Source organism: Poecilia latipinna, unplaced genomic scaffold (genome assembly GCF_001443285.1).
Source record: "Poecilia latipinna isolate Pla-1442-1.1 unplaced genomic scaffold, P_latipinna-1.0 Scaffold762, whole genome shotgun sequence".
NCBI classification, from domain to species: domain Eukaryota; kingdom Metazoa; phylum Chordata; class Actinopteri; order Cyprinodontiformes; family Poeciliidae; genus Poecilia; species Poecilia latipinna.
The window spans coordinates 257,610-259,812 of record NW_015113378.1 but is presented as its reverse complement, the minus strand read 5'-3'; the positions used below and the strand labels follow the sequence as shown (position 1 = coordinate 259,812).

Sequence of the window (2,203 nt, the reverse complement as noted above, 5' to 3'; positions counted from 1 at the left end):
CAGATCAAATTAAACAACGTGTCAGAGCGGGAGCGAAGTAGGTACAAGTGAGTCTTAAAGGGACGTCGCCTGTGCATCGTGCATGTTTAATGACGTTTTAAAGGGTTAATGCTTCACTAGCGATCAGCTTTTTCCTCAAAAAGGAAAAAAGCCCTCTTACATATTTCCATCGCAAAAGTAGCGAGAGGGACGACACGAAATGAGCAAAGGAGGAACAGCAAGAGAGAAGATCATGGGACAAAACAGAAATATGTGGACATGGGAGGAGATCCCGTAGGATTTATGAGTCATGGAGAAATCCCGATCATGATGGAGAGCAGGTCATGTGACGAACATGAACAGTTCAGTGTTGGGTTGGGGGTTGTGGGGTGGCCCCAACCTGCTTCCCAAACATTGAAATTACATGTTCACACACTGTATACATATGTGATACCCCCACCTAGTTCTGCATCCGGTCAGTTTACTGATAGATTTAAATAAATAGCTTTTGTCTTTGCAATTTCTGTTCTTGTCAGGTTTTTTTCATAAGTAGAGAAAAGACGACACACGTACACAGACTGAAAAATGGAGGGGCGAATGAAATCTGTTAAGTAAGGAAACAAATGAACACCAGCATGGGGGGGCAGGGGATAAATGCAGGCGAGATGGAAGTGACTGAGGTCTAGGTAAAGCTTCAACAAAGCGCTTCACATATATCGCAAGCAGAGCAGTGACCTTAGAGTGGCTGTATCCAGAGAGGTGTGGGTGGGTAAGTAGGTGGCAACGACACTAAGAATGAACATTGTTAGAATCAGAGTGAGTCAGCCCCGAAGTCACATGACCGGTTGTGTAGAAGCTTTTATGTTTTGTTTTTTTTGTGGGTGTCCCACCTGCCCTCCCAACCCCAATGCCCCGGCAACACAACCACCTTCCCTCCCCATCCGAACCGTTGCCCAGGACGACATGGTGAGTGTGACGAGGCTGGGTGGGGCCCAGTGGGATTGAGGTGGAAATTCAAACTGAGAGCCAGAGAGAGGAAAAGGGAGGAAAAGTTGTTCTCAGAGAGCCGCAAGCAGAAGTCTCCAGCCGTTCCCCGCCCCCCGCCCCTCCTCTTTTCTGTGAGCTTGTTTTGAGGGAGACTGGATGAAAATGTCACTGTGTTCTCAGCCCTCTCTCATGCTCAACCCTTTCGTCCCTCCCCTCATCTTGGTGGGGTTTGGGATTCCCTTTCTCCCAGTTATAAGGACGTCTCCACGCAGAAGAGATGTGCTGGGTGGGGGGCGGGGGCCTTCACGGGCCTGGGCCTGCCGTGATGGCTGTGGTGATGTTTGTGATGGTGGCTCTGGTTGTCGGGGGAAACTTTGAAGTTGTTCTTGTTGCTGACCGCAGAGCTGCTGCTGCTGCTGCTGCTGCTGTTGTTGTTGTTGTTGCGGTTGCACGGGGTCACTGGAAGGCTGTACTGACGATAGGGCCGGGTTGGCCTGGTGCGGGCTGGGGGCTGGGCCGGGGGGGGCGGCGGCTTGCGGAGGGCCGGGTGCAGGTGCTGGTATCTGCTGAGCTCTGATTCGTCGTCCACGTCAGTGTCGTCGATCAGCGGGATGTTGTGGATGAGGTCGTTGATGAGGAACTCTGGGTGGGCCATGAAGTTGTGGATGGAGTTGCGGGATTCTGGTTTCTCCCGGCCCTCGTACAGCGAGCTACGGAATGCTTTCACCACTCGCATCTGCCGAGGTGAAGGAAGATGAAGGAGAGACCACAAGAGAAGAAAAAAGAAGGACAAAGTCAGAGATAAGAAGTGGAGGAAGGAGGCAGGGGAAGACCCAGAAACAGACTTGTATCCTCCAGAGGACAGAAAGTGACAGACTGACAGATGGAAACTCAGGACCAGGTGGATAAAGTTTAGCATTGCTCTGAATAGTCTTTCTTATTTCTTCTGATTTTAAAATAGCCTCACAAGAATTTCTGGAACAGACTGAATATCTTTTAGGAATTTGCCTTATTTTAATGAGTCCATGTCATTGAAGTGCTGTAGTCATATTTACATATAGCATGTTTGAGTCAATATTCAATTTAAAATGTTGGCACCTTAGAAGAAGAAGGAAGAGGCCATTGTTTCTAGCTTTATTCAACATTAAATATGGAGATAAAAATGCTTTTCCTCAGCTGGATTCATCTATGAAAGCAGTTAATCCGGACAGACTATTAAATGCATATTTACAATAAC

General features: G+C 48.4%; 1 protein-coding gene across 5 annotated transcripts in view; it reads right to left on the bottom strand.

The window, feature by feature from the left end:
• Positions 1–490: 490 nt before the first annotated feature.
• Positions 491–2,203, bottom strand: part of atp2b3b (ATPase plasma membrane Ca2+ transporting 3b) — a 59,297-nt gene continuing 57,584 nt past the window's right edge. For 2 of the 5 annotated variants that reach the window (XM_015046053.1, XM_015046052.1), the window contains exon 25: positions 491–1,702. In XM_015046053.1, coding sequence (XP_014901539.1) covers positions 1,217–1,702 — 486 coding nt within the window. In that variant the 3' untranslated portion in view covers positions 491–1,216. The remainder of the gene's footprint in view (positions 1,703–2,203) is intronic. The other 3 variants (XM_015046055.1, XM_015046056.1, XM_015046051.1) reach the window with 2 other exon arrangements.